The 18,878-nt window shown below is 52.1% G+C and overlaps 2 protein-coding genes across 5 annotated transcripts in view; both read right to left on the bottom strand.

Annotated features, from left to right (window-relative positions):
* SLC38A8 (solute carrier family 38 member 8) overlaps positions 1-10,346 on the bottom strand; it is a 41,441-nt gene extending 31,095 nt beyond the window's left edge. For 3 of the 4 annotated variants that reach the window (XM_070397831.1, XM_070397830.1, XM_070397832.1), the window contains exons 1-2: positions 4,988-5,280; positions 698-896 (exon numbers count right to left, since the gene is read on the bottom strand). In XM_070397831.1, coding sequence (XP_070253932.1) covers positions 698-896; positions 4,988-5,239 — 451 coding nt within the window. In that variant the 5' untranslated portion in view covers positions 5,240-5,280. Of the gene's footprint in view, positions 1-697; positions 897-4,987; positions 5,281-5,548; positions 5,688-10,322 lie in introns of those variants that run through there. The other variant, XM_070397833.1, reaches the window with a different exon arrangement.
* Positions 10,347-14,159: 3,813 nt separating this feature from the next.
* Positions 14,160-18,878, bottom strand: part of MBTPS1 (membrane bound transcription factor peptidase, site 1) — a 43,948-nt gene continuing 39,229 nt past the window's right edge. The window contains exons 21-22 of the mRNA XM_070398631.1: positions 16,535-16,665; positions 14,160-15,152 (exon numbers count right to left, since the gene is read on the bottom strand). Coding sequence (XP_070254732.1) covers positions 14,956-15,152; positions 16,535-16,665 — 328 coding nt within the window. The 3' untranslated portion in view covers positions 14,160-14,955. The remainder of the gene's footprint in view (positions 15,153-16,534; positions 16,666-18,878) is intronic.

The raw sequence follows: 18,878 nt of genomic DNA, 5'->3' as shown, positions 1-18,878 counted from the left end.
CAAAGCTGTGGAGAACCTTGACCGGATGGAGAGTTCCAGAACACTGCACCCCACGCAAAATGCTCACCAACACAGAACATGTGGGGGCCCACAGGGCAGTCTCAAATACCAGAAAAACGGAAATCACCAAGTGTGTTGTCTGACCACAATGCAATTAAGATAGAACCCAAAAAGGGATCTAAAAAAAGTCCCGAATAATTAGAAATCAAACCACACAACGTTAAACACCCTGTGAGTCAAAGAAATCACAGCAAAATTTAACAAATGTTTTAAATGGAACAAAAATGAAAATAGATATCAAAATTGATGGGGATACAACTAAAGCCGTGCTCAGAGGGAAATTGTTAGTGGGGAACTAGAGGCCCAGGTGCATGGGGTTTAGTCTCCAATGTCCCAAAACTCAAGGTGTGATTGGTTCTCTCCCACAGGGCTTCTCTGCAGTGGACCCCACTAGACAGCCAGCCACAGCCTGCCCCTGCCCCCCCCCCCCCCCCCCCCCCCAGGACTCTCCTTGTGCTGGTAATTACTAATTCCAAGTCTCCCGTCTCCAGGACGTTAGGAGCTCAGGGGTGGTCTTGGTTTCTGCTGTCCCCCAGGGTCCCGCTCAGTGTCCACGTCCTGTTCCAAACCAGGAGCCCCAGGGGGCATAAGGAGCACCGAACCCTGAGGCCACCCCACCTCCAGTGCAAGTACTTACGCTTCTCCAGCTGGTCCCCGATCACCCTGAGGAAGGCCACGGAGATCATGAGCAGGTTGACGATGAAGCAGGCCTCACACAGCTTCCCGATGGCAGGTCCACACAGCCCTCGAACCACGCCCTGGTAGGTGGCCTGGCCACTGACGGAGGCGGCATAGCCCAGGATGACCAGCCCGCTGATCAGGAAGACCAAGGAGACCTGCAGAGCAGGACTGTGGGCCAGGGTGCTCCCAAAGGCCACCACCCAGCCAGCTGCCCCTGGGGACTTGGATATGGCTCTCTCCACTGGGCCTCTCACCTGTAGAAGTCACGCTGCCTATGGCCCGGGGCCCCTCCCCTGCCCTGAAACTAGAGCTGCAGGGCAGGTGGACTGTCGAGGCCTTGCTGGTAGTCAGTCTGGGATTCATACCACTCTGCCCAGATGGACAAATGAGGTATCAGAAACCCAGATGGGGCTAAAACTGCACGGGCTACATGTATACAAGGGTTATCACCTGAAGAGGCACAACAAATGCACCTCTGTCAGGACACAGAACACTCTACCAGCCTGACGTGCCCTCCTGTCCCGTCCCAGTCCCTTTATGCCCCAATCCTGTCCCCAGAAACCACTGGTCTAATATTTTTCTACTTTTACATATTTTGGTATCTGGCTTCTTCCTCAGTGTCGTGCTTGTGAGATCCAGCCACACTGGTGATCACGTGTTACTCCTATTTTTGCCGAGTGCCACCCCCTGTATGGATGCAGTCACAGTTGCTTCTGCCAGCCTGCTGCTGACAGGCACCTGGTGGTTCTTAGTTTCTGGCTACTGTGCATACAGCGCTGAGCACCCGGAACAAGTCCTTTTGAGGACCTGTGTTTTGTCTTCCTGGACATGCCCTCAGGAGAATCGCTGGGTCATAGATTAGACCCGTTTTTAACTAAGAAATTGCCAAACTGCTTTCCCAAGTGCCTGTGCCACTGGACACCCCCATCGGTGCATGGGAGCCCCACCTGCTGCATGGAGCTAAATGGTTTTGAGCCTCTGCAGGACCGGTGGCTACCTGCCCCCAACTGAACTTGGTCTCCAGGCCTCCACACCCCTGCCCCGGGTTCTGGGGAAGAATGCTGAGCTGGGACACGCTCAGACAGGGCACAGCCCTGACCAGCAGATTCATTCTGTTACTCCAGACGCCACAACACAGCTGCAGAGGAGGAACATCTAATTGGACTGTGGGAGAGGAACTTGGAACTTCCGAGTTGGGAGGAACACATGGCTCCCTTCAGTCCCTGAACCTTTGCCCATGCCAGTTCCTCTGCCTGGAACGCCCTTCCACCTCCACCACTTCCCCTCACCTGGCGAACGCCTAATCTTCCCCCTCCTCTCCAAGGCCATTTCCTCCAGAAAGCCCTCTTGACACGTCACCCTCAGGTGGACTCAGCCCCTCATCTCAGGCTCTGATAGAACTATGCCTTCTTGAGTACACTGTGCCTGCCGTGGGCAGAATGGTGGTCCCCAAAAGACAAGTCCACAGCCTCACCTCCACCACTGGTGCAGGTGACTTACTGGGCAGTCTCTGCAGATGTAATTAAATAAAAAGGGATCTTCGCAGGTGTAATTAAGGACCTTGAGATGGGTCATCCTGGACCATCTGGGTGACCCTGAAATCCAATGACAAGTGCCTTAGACGAGACAGAAGACATAAAAAGGAGACTCTGTGTTGATGGAACAGAGGCTGGGGTGATGTGGCACAAGCCAAGGGATGCCGGGGCCACCAGGAGCTGGAAGAGGCAGGAAGGAGGGAGCAGAGCCCCGCTGGCAGACTGCTTTCACACTTCTGCGTCCAGGACTGGGAGAGGATACATTTCTGATGTTTTAAGCCACTCAGTTTTCTGTCCTTGGTCTAGTAGCCCAAGGACATATGCTTACAACATATACTACAGGGTCTCCAACATCTCTCACCCAGAGCCTCTCAGCTCTGTGAACACTGGGGTTGTGGCATTTTCTGCTCACCATTTAGTCCAGAGAGGTGCCTGACACAGCAGGCACTCAGTAGATAGGTACTTGAGGATGAAGGGAAGGGGCGTGTGGACTAAGGGATCCTCTGCCAGTGAGGCATTCCCGAGAGGGACCCTGACAGACAGCAAAGAGCCCTTATTGCTCATGCCCAGGCTCCGCCTCTGCAACTTCTAACTGAGGGTCAGGTTCATTCAATCTTAGTAATCCTCCAATGCTAACGGGTCATGAGAGACCTATCACCTCGCACCACTGACCTCCTGGTGGTGGGAATGTTTAAATGCGCCCCAAGTCCAAGTTGGCCCCTTGCAAAGGGGACAGAGCAGAAGTCTCCCAAGGGGAGGGGAGAGGCGGGGAGTGGCAGTGGGCCCATTACCAGTCTGATTCCTTCGCCTGTCCAGGGTTTCAATTCATTCACGTCTTTAGACCACACTGTACAATGTGCAAGCCACACTAGCAGCCTCCACGTCACCAGGAGCTCGTCAGGATGCACAGCCTCAGACCTGCCCAGCCCTGCCGAGTCAGCATCTGCATTTCAGAAAGGGGCCCAGGAGTGCTGCAGGGGTGTGAGGAGTGGGGGCCACAGCTCTGCTTCACAGCCCTGCCTGCCACCCTGAGACTGGACACCTCTGTGCCCAACCTCGCCCCCTGCATTAACTCCTCATTGTCTGAAAGGGCAGCCTTTTGTTTTGTTTTGTTAATCCTCACCCTAGGATATTATTTTCCATTGTTGTTTTTTAGGGAGAGTGGAAGGGGAGGGAGGGAGGGAAGGATGGGGGGTGAGGAGAGTGAGAGAGAGAAAGAAAGAGAGAGAGAGAGAAACATTGATTGGTTACTTCATGCACCAGCCCCAACCAGGCTGGGGATAAAACCTGCAATCCAGGTACCTGCCCTTGACCGAGAATCGGTCAAGAGCTGAAAGGGCAGCCTTCCTGTTGTACCCATCCAAACACAGCTAAGTTGCACCTCTCATGCACCTGGACAAGTCCTCCCATTTCCACTGGGGCACAGTGCAACGTCACCCCCTCAGAGTCCTCTGACCACCTATTATGTTGCCCCACCCTCTGCCATGTGACCCTCCTAACACTACCCACCATCTGAAATATCTTATTTGATATTTCAAGTATCTTGCATCCAGCCCTGTGGCCTACACACAGAACGGGACAGCCGGAGACCAATTCCAGCATGTCATAATTTCAAGAGTTTCATCAAAAGGTTGATGAGATTTGGGGACTCAACAGAGTCACACATGTAGTCACCTGTTGGGAATGGCTGAAGGCATTTCCCCATAACCTGAATAGGAAACTGATTGTGGCTGCCAGACAGCTAAAAGGCATCTTAATCTACATGTTATTGCCTCCTACTGGCCAAACACCTGAACAGCTGTAGGCTAATTCCCTCATTCTGACAATGTTTCTGTATACCCTTTGAAGTGTATATCTCGGCCTCGCCTCAGGACAAGTTGTGTTAATAAAAAGCATGGGGTACTGGGGACGAGGAGAGGACCTTAGACTTAAGATCTTGGAACTTAGCTCCTTTAGCTAAGCTCCTCTGGCCCCCAAATGCCTTTCTAAATTACATCTCATCTCCGGACTATTTATTAGTCTCTGGATTCCTATTTAACATCTACGCACAGCCCCATCTCCAGATTCCTGAACCCTTCCTGATGCTGGGACAAGAACCCCGGCACGGCACCCTTAAGGACAGGACCATTATCAGCTGGCTGCCTTGGAAAAGCATGTGGGCTGCCTGTAAAGAGCTTACCTGGCAGCCAGAGAATCACTGCAAACAAAAGAAAGCTGCGCTAATCAGTGCTTCTTCTCTGCTACGGCCGCTCAGCCCTGACCGCCTGGAAAGGGGACTCAGCTGGAAGGCAGGCCCTGGAAGTGGCTTCCGGCCTCTGACACGGCAGAGGGCCTGGCCCAGCTGGAGTGGGGGTGTCCCAGCCAGTCCTGGTCCTGACCCGATCTGAACGTAGACCTGAGACCAGCGGGCAAGTGAGGTCAGCTGGCCAGGCGATTGCTCAGAGACCGAGTGTTCTCCCGCTTTCCCACCGGAGATGTCAGGTTCATTGGGTCCAGGTGTTGTGCCTGGCAGCAGCCTGGGCGGGCAGAGGCTGTTGTGTGCCCAGGTACAGTTATCTTCTCCCCTCACGAGCTCAGCGGGCAGAAAAATCAAACCCCACAGATGTACATAGTTTCTAAGACAGGCAGCTCTGCAGATCTGCTACTGAGGATGCCGCCTGGATCCTGCCCGGGAGATCCCCCCCCCCCCCAATCACTTCCCAGGGGCTTACCAGCTCTACCAGGAAGGCGGGGGCCACCCCACCGGCCTTGTAGAAGGCCCAGGGGAAGTTGAGCAGGCCGGCCCCCAGCGCAGATTTCAGGAGGATGAAGACAGCGCTCAGTGAGGACAGACCGAGGCTGGCGGTCTCAGGCTTTTCCAAAAGGCCTCTGCTTCCAGGGGTCTGCCCCTCCATGGCTAGAAGCAGCAGAAGGGTGGAGAGGAGACAGTCTTCACCAGGGGGAAGACCTACTTCCCCCTTCATAGCCGGTATCACTCTCTGGCTGCCAAAGGTCCCTCCCCAGTTGTCCCAGCTACCACATCTCCCTCTTCCTGCACCTCTGCTGCCCCTTTTCATTGCTCACTCATTGGCCCATCACTTCTCTTCCTCACTGCTTTCTGCCCCTCCCCCTCTAGCTTTCTACCAGCTTATCCTCACTCCTGCTCTCAAACTAAAACGAAGGGCCCCTCCTCCCTCCCCCTTCCTCTACTAAACCTCTAACTCCTTCCAGCCCATCACAGCCCTCGGCTCCCTCCCCCATATCACTACCTCTCTGACAGCCCTAGTCCTTACCACCAAGTGCAAACTTCAAGGTGAGAGACAGTCTTTGGCCACCTTGGACTCTGCCGGACGGACGGGAACTCAGGCTCACTCCAGGTGGTTCTGCTGCATTTCTTGGGCCCAGACGGGTGGAAGAAGGAAGAGTCCAGCTCTGCAAGGGTGGGTCATGAGTGAGTTGTGAACTAAGGGAGCCCTAAAGAGCATGTGTTTGGGTCATGTCCCAAAACCTAGGGGAGCAGAGACTTGAAGTCAGGGCCATCTGTCCCAAGAACTTGCAGCTTCTGAGACTTCTGGCCTGAGGAAGTCTGAAGGCTCCCTCCCCTCCTCCCTGTAGGCGGGGCTTTACCCGTCTGGTCTTGGAGTGGGAGAAGGAGCTCAGCTGGGAGAGATCAAGGAAGAGGCACACCTGACCTCACTCAGTGACCTGGGTCAGTTTCTCCAGTGCCTCCTCCCTCCATGCCTGAAACCCCCAGTATGAGGGGGGAGGAAAGAGCTTGGAGCACAGCTTGTGTCACCTGTTAGCACTGATCTCCCCACGCCCATCTGCACAGGGGGTCTGTGTGCCTGCCTCACAGGGGGTGCCGGAAGCCGTAGACGGAGGCAGGCAGAGGCCCGGGCGGGCAGCAGGTACACCGTGGAGAAGATCTCCATTGACTGTGCACAGAATCACCTGGGGTTCCTGTTAAAACGAAGATCCCTACTCATCCCATCTTGAGAGGAGTTGAGAATCACATTTGTCACAAGCTCCCGGAGGCAGGTGCTGCTGGTCCCCGGGCCACCCTTTGAGTAGAGACCACCAATCTGACCCCACACATTGTCAACTAAGCTGGCAGAGTATAAAAAATCCTCCTGTCCCAGAAAATGCAGGCCTAGGAAAGTCAGATCTTGAATTCAGATGTGACTGTTTATCCCCGGTACCCAAGGCTCAAAACCCTGGGTGAGGGTGTGTTAAACACAGATTGTGGGGTCCCATCCCTAGCGTTTCTGATTCAGTGGGTCTGAGAATCGCCTGTGCTAACCAGCTCCCAGATGGTGTTGATGCTGCTGGGCTGGGGACCCCACTTTGAGAACCGCTGCCTCATGTTAAAAACATCTTCAATGCCCAGAGCCTCACCCAATCAGCCCTTATCTGCGGGACACCAGGTCCGCCCCACACTTTTTCTCCATGAAGTTTCTAACTGTGTCACTTCCTTGGGGCCCACTCTCTTCATACCTTTCCAGGCTCCGCACAACAGGTGGTCAATAAATGCTTGACCTGCAGTGTGGCCGGCCTCCCAGCATGCACCAGTGAGAAGCGAGCAGGATTATGGCCGAGGAGCTCAGAGCTGGGCCCTGTCTCCGGCAGTGTTTACACTGCCTCCAGGGGACCAGTGCTCACTGTGACCCAGCGCTCACCCAATCCCAAGGGGGCGCTGCCATCGCTCACAGAGCAGGAACCGGGCTCAGGCAGGGGAAGCCAGGGGCTCAAAAGGTCATCACTGGCGCCCTGGCCGGGTGGCTCGGTTGGTTGGAGCATCGTCTGTACAACAAAAGATTGTGGGTTCGATCCCTGGTCAGAGTGCATATGGGAGGCAACTGATCGACGTTTCTCTCTCTCTTCCTTCCTCTCTCTCTAAAATAAAAGTAAAACATTAATGAAAGAAAAGGTCTTCACTGGCAAGTGACAGGGCAGGGTTTTCCCAGCCTGCAATGCCATGTTGTCTCCCACATCATGCCCTGACCCTGACAGTGCCCTGCACAGGAAGGGCTGAAAGAGTGAGTGAGTGAGTGAATGAATAGATGGCGGGATGAGTACACAGCCTCCGGAAAAGACAGAAAGGAACATACTTTCCCAGGCATGTACTCTCCTGAGTCGGCTGTCACACATTATTCTCACTGGTCTGGAGGCGAGAAGTCTGAATCCAGGTGTCAGCAGGGACAAGCTCCCTCCAAAGGCTCTAGAGGAGGGACCTTCCTGTCTCCTCCAGCTTTTGGGGGCTCCACAGGTTTCTTAGCTCATGGCCACATCGCGCAAACCTCTGCCTCTGTCTTCAAGTGGCCTTCTTCCTGTGTCTGTACCCTTTCCTTTTCTTATAAGGACAGTGGTGATTGGATTTAGGCTCCCTCAGATAGTCCAGGATGATCTCATCTCCACATCCTTAACTACACCTGCAAAGACCCTTTTTCTAAATAAGATCACTGGTTTAAGGGCACATGCCTGGGTTGCGGGCTCGATCCCCAGGAGGGGGCGTGTAGGAGGCAGCCGATCAATGATTTTCTCTCATCATTGATATTTCTCTTTCTCCCCCTCTCCCTTCCTCTCTGAAATCAATACAAATATATTAAAAATAAATAAGATCACATTCACAGGCTCTGGGGCACGAACCTATCTTTTAGGGGTCACCATTCAGCACACCATACCCCACAGATCTGGGGTCTGATTGTGCTCTCAACCATTCAGTCAGACAGTAATTTGACAAACACGGATTGATTGATTGATTGATTGAGCACCTAATGCATGCCAGGCCCTGGGGATTCAGAGGAGACGGAGTGGGGAGTGGACCATGAGACTCCAGGAGGGAGGGAAATTGGGAGGAGCTTCTTAAAGGAGGTGCCAGGAGGGAAGACATTGAGGGGGAGAGTGGCGAGTGCCTGTTCGAAGGCTCAGCCCAGGGAATGAACCAATGCTCCCAGGAAGGCCAAGGTGTTCTGGGGTCGGGTTCCTTGGGTGGAGACCCAGGTTAAAGCACCTGGGAAAGGACTTTCTTACTGCACCAGGGCCTGAGGCGGGCGTGGGGCATGGTGGGGAGGGAGAGGCTGTGGCAGCAGGTGGAGGCCTGCAGCAGCAAGGCTGGTATAGGCTCTCCCAGGCCTTCCAATGCAGCCCCACCTTCTACTTTCTCTCCCAAAGCTGCCCCGAAGCAAGGAGAGAGCAGCAGCAGCTGTGGCTTTGTACTCCTTAATCTCAGCTGCCTCCCCTCCCTGTCCCTGCCTGGGTCCCTCATTAGCTGCCCATTAATGTGCATGACTTAGAAATTGGCCACTGGGCTGTGAAATTCCACTCAATGGGAAAACCTCTTAATTCTGAGGGGCTTTGATATGCTCTCTCTGCCAGCATCCCAGGGCTGGGTGACCTTTTCACAGCAGCAGAGAAGCGCCCTGCGGGGCCCATCTGTGTGGGTGGCAGGCGTTCCGTGCACAGGAAGGCAGTGAGATGGCACACGGGTGCCCTGGAGGATGAGGCAGGTGGTGGCTTAGCCCAGTGCCTGCCCACACTCAGGAGCCATCTTCCTTCTGCTGTGTCACCCCATCAGGGGAGCAGCTGTCATCAAGGGTTGTTCCCTCTGTCCCTCCTTTCCTACTCCTCAGAGTACAATGGGTCGGAGACAGGTAGAAAGTTCCAGGAGAAAGTGACCTCAGCTTGTTTCCCAAGAAGTGTGATAGAAAGTTCTGGAGACAGGTCTCAGGAGCCAGAGTGCCTGAGGCTGAAGGGTGACCTCGTCACTCCCTGACTGTGACGGGGGCCTCGCTGGTCACCTGTGAAATGGGGTGATAACACTGCTACCCTGCAAAGCTGTGGGAGGGTTCAGTGAGAACGCTCATGACCCGGAAGGAGGAACGCCTATTAGCTATTGTTGAAGCAAGGATACATCACATTCCATTTCTGACACTTATGTGTTTTCCCTCTGCCTGATTCTGAGCTTCGAGAACAGCGTTCTGACCCCTGGCCACATAAGAATGCCCAAGGAACTCAACTGCCAATGCTGGACCCACCATCAGGGCTGCAGATGAAGTTGGTTGGGCAGGTGGGCTTCGAGTTTCTGTGAAGCTCCCAGGACATGCTAATGTGCTATGGAGCATCACAGTTCTGAGCAGGCAGGGGCCCTGTCTGACCCCGTCCCTGAGCTCGCAGTCTCCTCTTTTCCCTGCAGCTTTCTGCCCGGGCCTGGCCCACTGAAGGCAGCTTAATAAAATGCTGTTGGAGTAAACCAGACACTAAAGGAGTAAAGCCTCAAGGTTTTCAGATGACAGGAACCATGGACTTTGAAAAAGGCAGCTCGATCTGTGGCCGTTAACCAGGAGGAACCCAAGTCCTCCTGCGAGAGACATGCGACAGCTAAGGGACAGGGCAACCCAGCGTAGTCAGCTGAACACGGCCCCTGAACATGTCCTCGGCTGAATGGCACGGCAAATGGGACTTGGTAAATGAGAGCAAGTGAAGGGTCCTGAGACGGGGCGAGTGTCCTGGATGATCCAAGTGGTCCTTAAAACAGGAATGTAGGAGAGGTCAGAGGTCAGAGGGGAGAGGGTGAAGTGAGACAAAAGCAGAGGCTGGAATGATAATAAAGAAAGGGGTGACAAGCCAAGGCATTTGGGAAGCCTCCAGAAGCTGGAAAGGGCAGGAGAGCGGGTCTCCTTTGGAGCCTGCGGAGGGAGCATCCCCGCTGGCACCTGATTTTAGCCTAGGGAGAATTTTTGGACTTTCCACCTCTAGAACTGTAGGGGAATCCGTGTGTCGTTTTATGCCACGAATCTGTGGTGATCTGTCTCAGGAGCAACTGGAAACTGACACACCAGCACCCTGAGCTCCCCACCCCGGGACTCCACAGCAGGGGTCTCTTCTGCAGAGCCCAGGTGAGACAAGGCCCAGAGCACGGCCTTGCCAAGTCCTGCTGTCCCCTCCCTGTAAAGAGGGGCTGGTGCCAGGGCTATGACCCGAGTCCTGCTCTGGGTGAAGGAGGGACTTGCACCTGGAAGGATAAGGCAGTGTCTTCAACGTTGTGATGCTGGCCTTCCTCCTGCTCACCGCAGCCTGTGGACACTCCACGGAGGTTTCAGCGGCTGGAGAGAGGCAGAGTCACAGGCCTGGAGGAGGGCCAGCTCTGGGCGCAGCGCCCCTGCAGGGGCATCACCTGGGTCCTGACCCCCAGGGAGCCTCTCCAGGTCTCCAAGCCCGGGGCTTCCATCTTGCTGGTTCACAGAATCCCCTGGGAAAACTTGATGGCAAAATCCGCGGAACATAAAATTCACCGCTTTAAAATGGACATTCAGTAGCATTCAGTACATTTGCAATGTTGTGCAACCACCACCACTATCCAGTTCCAAAACATCTTCATCTCTCCCAGAGGAAACCCCACACCCGTAGCTGTTCTCCTCATCACCCCCTCCCCCAGCCCTAAGCAACCACAGGTATGCCTGTCCTCATAGATGGGCTCATACACTGTGTGGTCTTTTGTGTCCGGTTCCTTGGACTTAGCATAATGTTTTTAAACTGGTCCATTTGACAGGTGAGCAGACGCAGTGCAAATGGTTGCTGGGCAGGTTCACCAATGGCAGGGACCGTTCCCACTCCCTCAGGTTCCTCGTGCACAGGGCTTGTTCCTGTAAGAGCACAAGATGGACAAGTGCACGTACAGGGAAGGTCTCAGACCTGCATGTCTCTGGCACTGGGTGGGGCTGAGGGGGTGCAGCACCTTCAAGCTCCTGCAGTCAGAGCCCCTCCTAACTTTCCAGGGAGAGAGTGGTTTAGTGGTGAGTTCTGGGGCCCAGCCTCACACCTGGCCCCTCTTGGTGCCCAGGGCCCCCACGGTCTATCTATGATTGCTATGGGTTGGTCGTTTTGTTTTGTGTGTTTAAGATATAATTGTTCACTAGGACAATGAGAGTACACACCAGAAGAAAAGGTTCCCTGAAGCAGAGAGGTGGCTTGGCCCAGGCCCACAGCCTTCAAGTACATCTGTCACCAAGATCTACCATTGACAGGGGCTCTCATAACTGAGCGCTGGTGTGCCAGCACGTGGCTGTAGGGTGGCACAGGGCCTGATCAGTGAAGGCCCACGAGCAGGTAGTGGCCAGGCTGGAACTGGACCCAGGGCCAGAGCCGCAGTTCAACACCTGTGCCCTGCACGGTAACATCCTCTCTAGAACACTCCTCCCAGGTGGGCCAGGTAGCCCATGCAACCTCCTGACAAGGCCTTTCTCCTTGGGCAGTGCTCCCATGACTCTACTCTGTCCCAAGACCCCCTGTCCAGCCATCCTCCCAAAGTGTCACTGTCCCTAAAATGAGGCAGACACGGACGTCATGCAGATGCCAGCAGGAGGGACAGAAGTGGGCACTCAGGCTTTGTGCCAATCCTGCCTGCACTGCTCACTGTGGATTCTGGAAGGTACTGATCCCAGCTGCCGCTTCCTCTGTGAATGGGGCCAGTGATGCCGCCTCGCCCGTGTTGGCATACGTGTACTACACGCAGCGCAGCGAGTCTGGCTCCCAGCTCCTCACAGTGCCAGACAGGGAAGGAGCCGCCTTCGTTTTCTGTTACTCCTCTATTAACAGCCTCTTCGGCAGGCACATCACACTGCTGCCCGTTCCAGGCACCCCTTTCTTTGCCCCAGGGCTTCAGGACTGCACAGAGCTGCTCTTTTCTCAAAGACCAACCAGCCTTTACGTGTTGCCACTGAACTTCACCCTGTTAGATTATCCCTCGTGCAGGTTCCCTTCTTGGAGCTGCAGTAACTACAGGTCCCTAAAAATCTTGGTATCTTAACAACTCTCTTCTGTTCTTGACTTAGCCTTACTGCCTGGGAGTCTGTGCTTGTCCTTACCTGTCCTCTCCTGTCCCAACTACATGGCCCTACAAATATGCACCGAGACAAATATGCCATGAGTGTGCTCCCTCCTGGGGTTGACGGCCACCTCATCTAAAGAGCAGGACTCGTCTCTGCAGTGAGCAAGTAGGGCAGTGAGCGGCCTCGGCTCAGGGAAGCGGGGAGGCAGGAGAGTCAGTCCCGAAGGTAAGTGACACATGTAGACATACACCTCTGGCAAGAACAGGGGACACCCCCGGTCCAAGCACCATCATTTGGAGGTGAGGCATCCAAGTTCGAGAGAGACTGGTGAGCCGGAGGCTGCAGCCAGCAGGGACTACAAACTCAGTGCTGCATGGGGACTAGAACTTCAGTCCACAGTCACCCCGCTATGGTGTTTGGATAACTGTACGACAGAGATGGAGAAGCTCTGCCTAGTTTACACAAAACTTTCTCTAATTCAATCATTTGCCAACATTAAAACGGGAGGTTTCAGATTTCAGGCTTCTCCAGGAAACTCAAGACGTGCTGTCCCTGAGATAGGGCCTGGCGCTCCAGCCTGTACCAGCCCTGCGACCTGCTGCTTTACACTGGGGCCATGTCCTCACTCCCCTGTGGGACAAGGAAGGGCCGTGACCCTGGCTGTGGAGGGTTGGCAGGGGGACCAGAAGCTCCATAGCAAATAGTGTGCAAGCCCTTGTTTTGATATGTGGGAGCGACACTCAGATCCGCAGTCCATCTCTAAGGGCAGCACGCTGTAGTCCTCAGGGTGCTTGGGATGGGAAAGCTTTGTGGGGCCCTTGGCAATTTCTCCAAAGCCTCAAACCAACAGCAGCCACAGAGTGCACTTAAAAGTGCAAGGTCACCAACATGACCTGCTAAGGAGAACCCATCACAGGAGCTGAGCCTTAACGGTTGCTCCCTAATCCCTGGGCCTTTTCCCCCCAGAACTTCATCAGCACCCTGATCCCACATGGCCTCTACCACCTCCTTTCCAGTCCGTCCGTCCCCACCTGTGATGTGAAGGCTGATGTTCAGCCAGTCGACATACATACTGGTCAGGCAGGGGTTAAAAACAGCTTGCCTTAGACTGGTTTCTTAGAAATGACACCTAGTTGATAAAATGGACTTTATCAAAATGAAAAAAATTTTATGCCTCAAATGATACCATCAGGAAAGTGAACAAAACAGACAGAATGAGAGAAAAGATTTGCAGTCATGTGTCTTTGCTAAGAGACTTGTATCTAGAAAATATACCGAACTCTTACAAGTCACTAATAAAAGAGCAGCCCAATAAAAGAATGGACAAAGGCTCTGAATAGACATTTCTCCAAAGAAGATATGCAAATGGCCAGGAAGCACATGAAAAGATGCTCAATATCATTAGTCTTTAGAAAAATGCCAATCGAAACCACAATGAGATACCACCTCACACCACCAGGATGGCTAGAATAAAAAAGATGGACAGTAACAAGTGTTGGTGAGGATGTGGAGAAACTGGAACCTTTATCCACTCTGGTGAAAATGGAAAAAGAGGCAGCCACTTTGGAAACAAAGAGTTCGGCAATTCCTGAGAAACACAGACATAGGAGCTATATGATTTTACTCCATCTACCTAACAAAAATGAAAACTTCCGTCCACACAAAAACTCGTACACAAATGCTCAGAGAAAGTGTTACTCACAAAAGCCAAAAAGTGAAAACAATTCAAATGTCATCAGCTGAGAAATGGATAAACAAAACGAGGTCTATCCATTCAATGGAATCTTATTCCGCCATAAAAAGGAACATGTATTGACTTGCTCTCATGAGCCTTGAAAACATGCTAAGTGAAAGAAGCCAGTCACAAAAGCTATATGTTGTATGGTTCCATTTATATGCAATGTTCAGAACAGGCAAGTCCACAGACAGCAAATGAGTGGTTGCCATGGGCTTTGGGGGAGGGAGTAGAGGCTGACTGCTAACAGGGTTTCTTTTGGGAGTGATGAAAATGTTCTGGAATAGTGGGGGTGATGGTTGCATGACCTTGTGAATATACTAAAAACTACTCAACTGTATGTACACTTTAAATAGGAGACTTTTATAGTACGTGAATTACATTCAACAAAAATCAACAGGCTAATACAGAACCCATTCCACGCTATCATCCAAGAGAAATAGGACAAGAGAAAACAGAGCCGTGACACAATCCCTTTTAGCTTCATACAGGTAATGCATATTTATTGAAAATTTTCTTCACCGACAATGGTGAAATCAAGACCCCAAATTACAAAACATGATGGCAGTTGAGACTTATAAAAATAAAGCGAAGGTCTATGTTTCACAGATCTGTGCAATTGCCTTCAAATCTCAGTCTGTCCTTTCATCAAAAAGGAGCTCACGGAATCTGTTATTCCTCATGATGGAATAGTAAAAAACTGCATTCCATTGGCAAAAAAAATAGCTTTGCTTCCAAATAGCACAAGTCTTTAAAGTGACTTTTTCCCAACAATAAATATAGAAAATAGCCGTAATGAGCATATCTTAGCTTGGTCAGAGTTGTGTCGTTGTCTAACAGTATATCCTCCCTCTCGGGCTGGAGACCCCGGCCCGCCTTTGATGTCCTCCAAGTCTTTGGTGCAGCGGCTGGATGAAGTCCCCCTCCTGAGGGACCCTGGCCCTGGGACACACGGAGATGTACACGAGCCTCCGGCATCACAAGGGGAAGCCTGTGTAGAACAGCCTCTCGGACCCTTGCAGCCAAGACTAAGGCCCTGTAAGCAGGCAGCCCCTCGAGAAACGTCCCAGCTCCGCCTGCCCACCAAGACTGCCAGGAAAGGCTCTCTCTGGCTCTCACAGTCAGTAGTCTGACGTCGTCACACAGACGGGGTCTTTGGTGGGTGAACCTGCTGCATGAGCTGTGGGCGCTTCACCCTGGGTTTCCTCCGCTTCGGCCTGCTTTTGGCCTTGTTGATTTGTACCACAAAGAAAGCCAGGACCACCATGGCTCCCAGGAAGGCAAAGACGGGAATGGTCTGGCCCACCTCCTGGTTGTAGCGGCCAGGCATGATCCCTGCAAGGGGACAGCGGTGAATGATCAGTAACACCACAGCCCCTTCTCCCACGAGAGGCAGGCTCATCAGGAACAAATGCTAACTAATTTCATTAGCTGGGCTTGCAGGGCAAACATAATTTTTAAACCTTAGCTAAAGTAACCCAGGGCATTAATAGAGAATGAATCAAGGCAACCTGCAGGTGCGTTCTCAGATTGGCAGCTTCTAAGTATGGGTGTGGGTGTGCGTGTGCATGCCTATGTCTGGGGGGGCGGGTACAGTGAGGTCTGTGCTCACCTCAGACAGAGACCAGGACTGGCCTTTCTCCTATCAGACACCCTACAGTAGGGCTGCCCAGAGCTGCTTTTTGTTCAAAAACAACAGAAGATGGATAAGTATGGATACTGGGGAGGAGAGAGGGTGCTTCCTTCCTAGCTGAGTGGAAGGAAGAGAGAGGAGGCCAGGCACGAAGTTAAGAATGGCTGGCTGTGCCCCAGCCTCCTGGGAAAGCCTTGCACAGATGGGACACGTGGTCAGAAACTAAGAGTGGCCACTGGAGAACCCTCGCTTTACAGTCAGAATGACCCTAACTCAGGAATGCTGGGGTTCAAAATGACTGTCTTCTGTGCATCCCAGGACCTGCAGGCAAGGTCCTCTGAGGCTTGGCATCACCACACAAAGCTCCCAGGTTTGAACTGAATGGGCTGTGGTGCCCCTTTCGGATCCCCAGAATTTCTGGCCAATTATGGAACCAGAAGAAACCCCGCTTGGGAGATGTAAACCCTTGGAGGAGCACAGGGGTTTCCAGAGTGAGAGTGCCGCCTGCTCACTGCTGAAGTGACTTGGTACCAATTGTCCCAGGTAAGGATAAACCTGTCCCAGACAGACCACTCAGGCCAAAGCCATTATCTGTAGTGGGTACACTAGATGTCATTTAGGGTGAGGGGACAAAATCAGATCAGACCCAGTGAGGTCTGACCCAGGTGGGGTAGGGCAGAGAATTGGTGGAGACCTCTGGGTTGAGGGCTCAGGGGCCAGGGTGGCTATAGCCGCTGGCTTAGACAAAAAAACAGCTGATGACAGGCATCTCCTGTGGTATATTTTGTTTGTAGAACTTAAATAAGAATCTGCAAGTTACTCTGTTGGAAAAATTTCAAGTGTAATACTGAAGTGTATTAAAAGAAGTGTAATAAAAGAAATTCAAATATGAAAATCCATGGTAGAGTTTTCCGAGAGAGAGGATAGTGTGCTTTCTTAGGCCTCCTTATGGCCTTCTTGATTCATACCACCATAGCTTTCAAGAAGGCAAAGATGGGAGCCATCCAGCCCACCGCCGGGGAGGAAGAGCCTTTGAACAATTGCAGTGTGACTTAGCACAGTAAGGAAGCACCTGAGAACTGACCTCCAGGAATGTCCCAGGCACCACTTTCTCCGGGAGACAAGGGCCTCACTTGAGGGCGATTCGATCGAAAGTTGGGTAATACCACTTTGTCCAGGTCGATGGAGAGTAGCTTCTGATGTTTCCAAAGATTACTTCAGGAAAATGGATTAAAACAAAATAAAAATAAGCAACTGTACTACCCCAGGAAGCTTACCCAATACCTAAGAAACAGAAAACTATTTAAAGAGAAATTTGAAATGATGTCCATCTACATCAACCTCAATGCAACTGCGTAACAGCTGTAGTGACAACTTCCAAGTTGAGACAGAAATGTCAAAATCAAGTCCATACCCATGAGGTTTTCATATCTGAGCAGGGAGCGTTTCTGCTGGGTTTATAACTGCAGCCTGGGAAATTCAGAGCACTGGGAGGGGAAGCACCATGTTCACCTCTGAAAGGTGCTCGTAGGCAGCAGGAGCTAAACCAGGGCTTTGGGGCCACAGGCAGGACTACAGGCACCTGGAGGTCTCTGCCACGAGACACTGGAGGCGGGAGCTATTTTCAGGTGAATGCAAACCAACAGCAAAGGTGGCTACACTGGTGCTGGAGCCAGACTCTGTCTCTCCTTCCAAGGGCACCATCATCAGGAGGGACAGTAAGGCAGACACAGGAACCCAGGAGTTGAGAGAGGCGAATGGGGAGAGCACCTGCCTGGCCCCTGGAGGACAGTGAGGGAAGGAAACACGGGCTATGAAATGTGCTGGATTCGTTACAGCAGCGCTACTATTAATTCTGAGATCAGAAGGACTTGTTCAGGCCAATACAACTTAGACCTGAAGAACAGAGAGGCTGACATGCTGCCAAGAGCAGTGGAGAGCTGGGGAGGACACCCAGATGTAAGAGCGAAGGGTGCAAACAGGAAAATGTGAAGGCTGTTCTGGCCAAAGCGAGGGACAGAATTAAATGTGTTCGCGAATTATGAATTCCTGCTTTTCTGCTTCTTATTCATTCCCTTACTTCGGCCAAGTAAAAGCAAAGATGTTCAGATCTATCAGCAATCAAGGTGAGGTCAGCAGGAAGCTGCAGACACTAGGTCTGTGGAGAGGGTTTCTGTACAGGAAAGAGATAAACTACTATCGTATACTTCCACCTGGGCGGCTGCCTGGAAAATGCCAATGAGTATTACAACCTTTCTACGTTGTATGATTTAACTTTTCACTTCAGGCTCTATCAGTCTGAAAATTAAACTGACAGTGTTAAATTATAGAATCAATGACATTTAAGCTTTATGACTGTAGCTGAATATATATGGGGCTGTATTTTAATTCTCATAGGTGACATCCTGTTCTGGAATTTAATTATCTGGTGATGGCACTTTATAGTTATGCAACTGTGGTAACAGTACACGACGCTACCATTGAGTATTTTACAGTGTTCTGATGGGGGGAGCTCCCAGTGGGTGTGACACTCATGCCGCTGTTCTAAGAACCCCTGTGCTCAGCAAAGACACTGAGAAAAAGAGCTTACGTTTCAGAGATGGACCTGAAACGGGCACTCGGCACTGACGATGGACACTGGGCCTTCCCAGGCCTCTGGGCAGCTGTCTGACATTATCCAACTCTCTTCAGAGACTCAATGCAGGTCTAGGTCTCTGAGGACTGAGACTAATATTCAACAAGACGTGAAATGTGAGCTAAAGGTGAAGCCTTGTGAGTGTGTGTGGAAGGAATTCCTGAGCGCGACGGTGAAAACCACATTCTAGGAGCTGCACATTATTGGCACCCTTGATGGGCCGGGTTGGCGTTGATGGACGGGCAGAGACCAAGGATGTTGTTAACCGTTTCTCAGAGCCCTGACTAGCATCGTGAAGAATAATTGAGTTTTGGGAACTTTAGCCGACAACGACTGTCCAATGAGGATGAATAGCTGATCACAGCTGGAATTAAAGTCTGGTCAGAATGCTAGATAATGGTGCGTTATAAATAGATGACATGTAAAAATGAAATCTTTTCAGAAAATTTTAAATGATGGGGTGCTAACTAGAATGGAAAAGTACTCAGTAATTACAGCTTCAGAAGGAAAACTGCTGATGGGAACACAAGGTGATGATGCTATCATGCCACTGTTTTCTATGGAGCACGTTGAACAAGGACAGATGGTCAGTGAGTGCTGAACCCAGTGCTGCTGCTCCTGACAGCAGGAGAGCAGAGGCGACTCCGAAGCCTTGTGCAGGCCTCCTCCTTTTGGTAGCTTGGAGCACAGATGGTGGTCCTCTGTCCCCTGCCACATGCCCCCTCGCCACACTGACATCTGTATATACTGAGACCCAAGCGAAGTGGGCAGCCTGGCGGGTGAGAGAAGACAG

Source organism: Myotis yumanensis, unplaced genomic scaffold (genome assembly GCF_028538775.1).
Source record: "Myotis yumanensis isolate MYYU_CA2020_CCGP unplaced genomic scaffold, mMyoYum1.0.hap1 SCAF_18, whole genome shotgun sequence".
NCBI lineage: Eukaryota > Metazoa > Chordata > Mammalia > Chiroptera > Vespertilionidae > Myotis > Myotis yumanensis.
Note: the sequence above shows the minus strand (reverse complement) of the source record. Positions and strands in the feature narration are given on the sequence as shown.